The sequence below is a fragment of the Corvus brachyrhynchos genome, unplaced genomic scaffold (genome assembly GCF_000691975.1).
Source record: "Corvus brachyrhynchos isolate BGI_N302 unplaced genomic scaffold, ASM69197v1 scaffold514, whole genome shotgun sequence".
In the NCBI taxonomy this organism is placed as follows: Eukaryota; Metazoa; Chordata; class Aves; order Passeriformes; family Corvidae; genus Corvus; species Corvus brachyrhynchos.
In genome coordinates, this window is record NW_008238319.1 from 1114940 (window position 1) to 1116737 (window position 1798).

At 42.6% G+C, this 1798-nt stretch overlaps 1 protein-coding gene across 1 annotated transcript in view; it reads right to left on the minus strand.

Annotated features, from left to right (window-relative positions):
- The window catches only part of GLRX3 (glutaredoxin 3), an 11332-nt gene that overhangs the window by 3572 nt on the left and 5962 nt on the right, over positions 1 to 1798 (minus strand). Inside the window, exons 4-5 of the mRNA XM_017733857.1 lie at positions 1623 to 1795; positions 1461 to 1522 (exon numbers count right to left, since the gene is read on the minus strand). Of these exons, the coding sequence (XP_017589346.1) occupies positions 1461 to 1522; positions 1623 to 1795 (235 nt within the window). The remainder of the gene's footprint in view (positions 1 to 1460; positions 1523 to 1622; positions 1796 to 1798) is intronic.

Sequence of the window (1798 nt, forward strand, 5' to 3'; positions counted from 1 at the left end):
CAGGAATCCATCTCCCATGGACTAGGCTGGTTAAAAATGTCATTAAAGCTTCACCAAGCTGGGCCAGAGGTGCTGCTGCTCCTTAAAAACACATTTCATGAACAATTTTAACCTATTAAAACCCTTCAGCAAGCAAAGCGCATTTCCTGTTGCCTTCTCTCCCTAAAAAGATTGTGCCAAGCAAGGAACTCTGTCTAAATGGAGTTGCTGCTTGGGCAAGTTTGCAAACTTCCATCAAGAACTGTCCAAAAAGTGTTTGATTCCTTGAGAAACTCCTTAAAAAGCACAGAAATGGGCTAAAAGGCTTTAAAAAAAGAAGTTTTTAAAGGCCACACTGAGCCAGTCTCATCTTTACCTTCAATTTAATCTCTGCAAAAGGCATTACTTGGGTTTATGCCCTCAGTGAAACAATTTAAATGTGAAGTAACCCAAGCCAGAGGACAAATTTGGAAGGAATTAATAAATCCATAGAATTTGGAGTGCTGGGATTATTATCTATCACCATTTTTTAATGGGATTTATTAAATTATTTCTCCACTGCACTGAGCAGGGAGAAGAACCAGGCAGGGAATCCCTCCAGTGACACCAGAATTGGGACGTCTGTGGCAAATAAAGCTGGTAAAAGCTTAAAAAGATGATTTTCCCAGTTATTTTTAAAGAGTAAGTTCTTAAAAGAACACAAGAAGGAATCTATATTTGTATTTCCATCTATATATATATAGATAACATATATAGAAAAATAGAGATATGTAAATATGTAAATAGATATATTCTTGCTATAAATAAAAATTAAACCACAAATATAGGCAGAGATTCTTGGGCCAGAACAGTTTATATTAAGTGTATAAACCCCAGAAAACATTGAACATGATGCCATGAAGGTTTTTGCCTTTTCTTTTATACCCCTGTTATACCTTTTTACAACTTCTGTATTCTCAGTGCTTTGTGCCTGCATTCTTGGGCTTGTTTGTCAAACTGAGAGACTCAACATTTTAGAAGCTTCGTAGCCAGGGATCAGTGTGCCCCAGAGCCCAAGGTCCTCTCCAGGACACATTCTGTAAACCAAGATAGAACCATCCAGGGGAAGGAGGCTCCTTGGGGAGGGGCGCTCGCGGGAGCCTCTCATTGGGGAATCTTTGATAAATCTGCTAATTAGTAACACTTCTAATGTTCTACCCAATGTTGGGGGATACACACACTCGGTGGGGTGAATCTCAATGCATATGACCTGGACGTGTGCACCTAAAGATCCTTAAATAAATACCAAGGTAAAATCCCTTTTCCCCTTCTAACCGTGTACAACTCTTGATTTTAAGACGAGGAAAAGGCATCAGTAACTGCAGGAGTTCTGTACATAAATAAATTCTGGAGGCACTTCTGATAAAGTAGGAATTTATAGAGGTTTCCCCCTATATGAACAAACACAGAAAAAACCTCAAAAATTGCTGTAATTCACCTACCTGTCCTCCAGCTTCTGGGCCTTTGGGCAGATCGTGTCCAGCTCTCCAGATGCCTCGAGTTCCTGGGGGAATTAGGGAGGAAAAACCAACAAGTGAGATGGAAGAAGCGAGAAGACGACATTTCCGGCAACCCAAAAGGGTGAGAAAAGCCCAGACTGTCACCTTGACGATGTCCAGGCCCCCGATGAGCTCCCCAGCCACGTAGAGCTGAGGGTAGGTGGGCCAGTTGGAGAAGGTTTTGAGCCCCTGCCGGACCTCCTCGTCGGAGAAAACATCGAAGCTGCTGAAGGCGACGCCGTGCTGGCTCACGATCTCCACCCGCTGCCCTCTGCACCCCG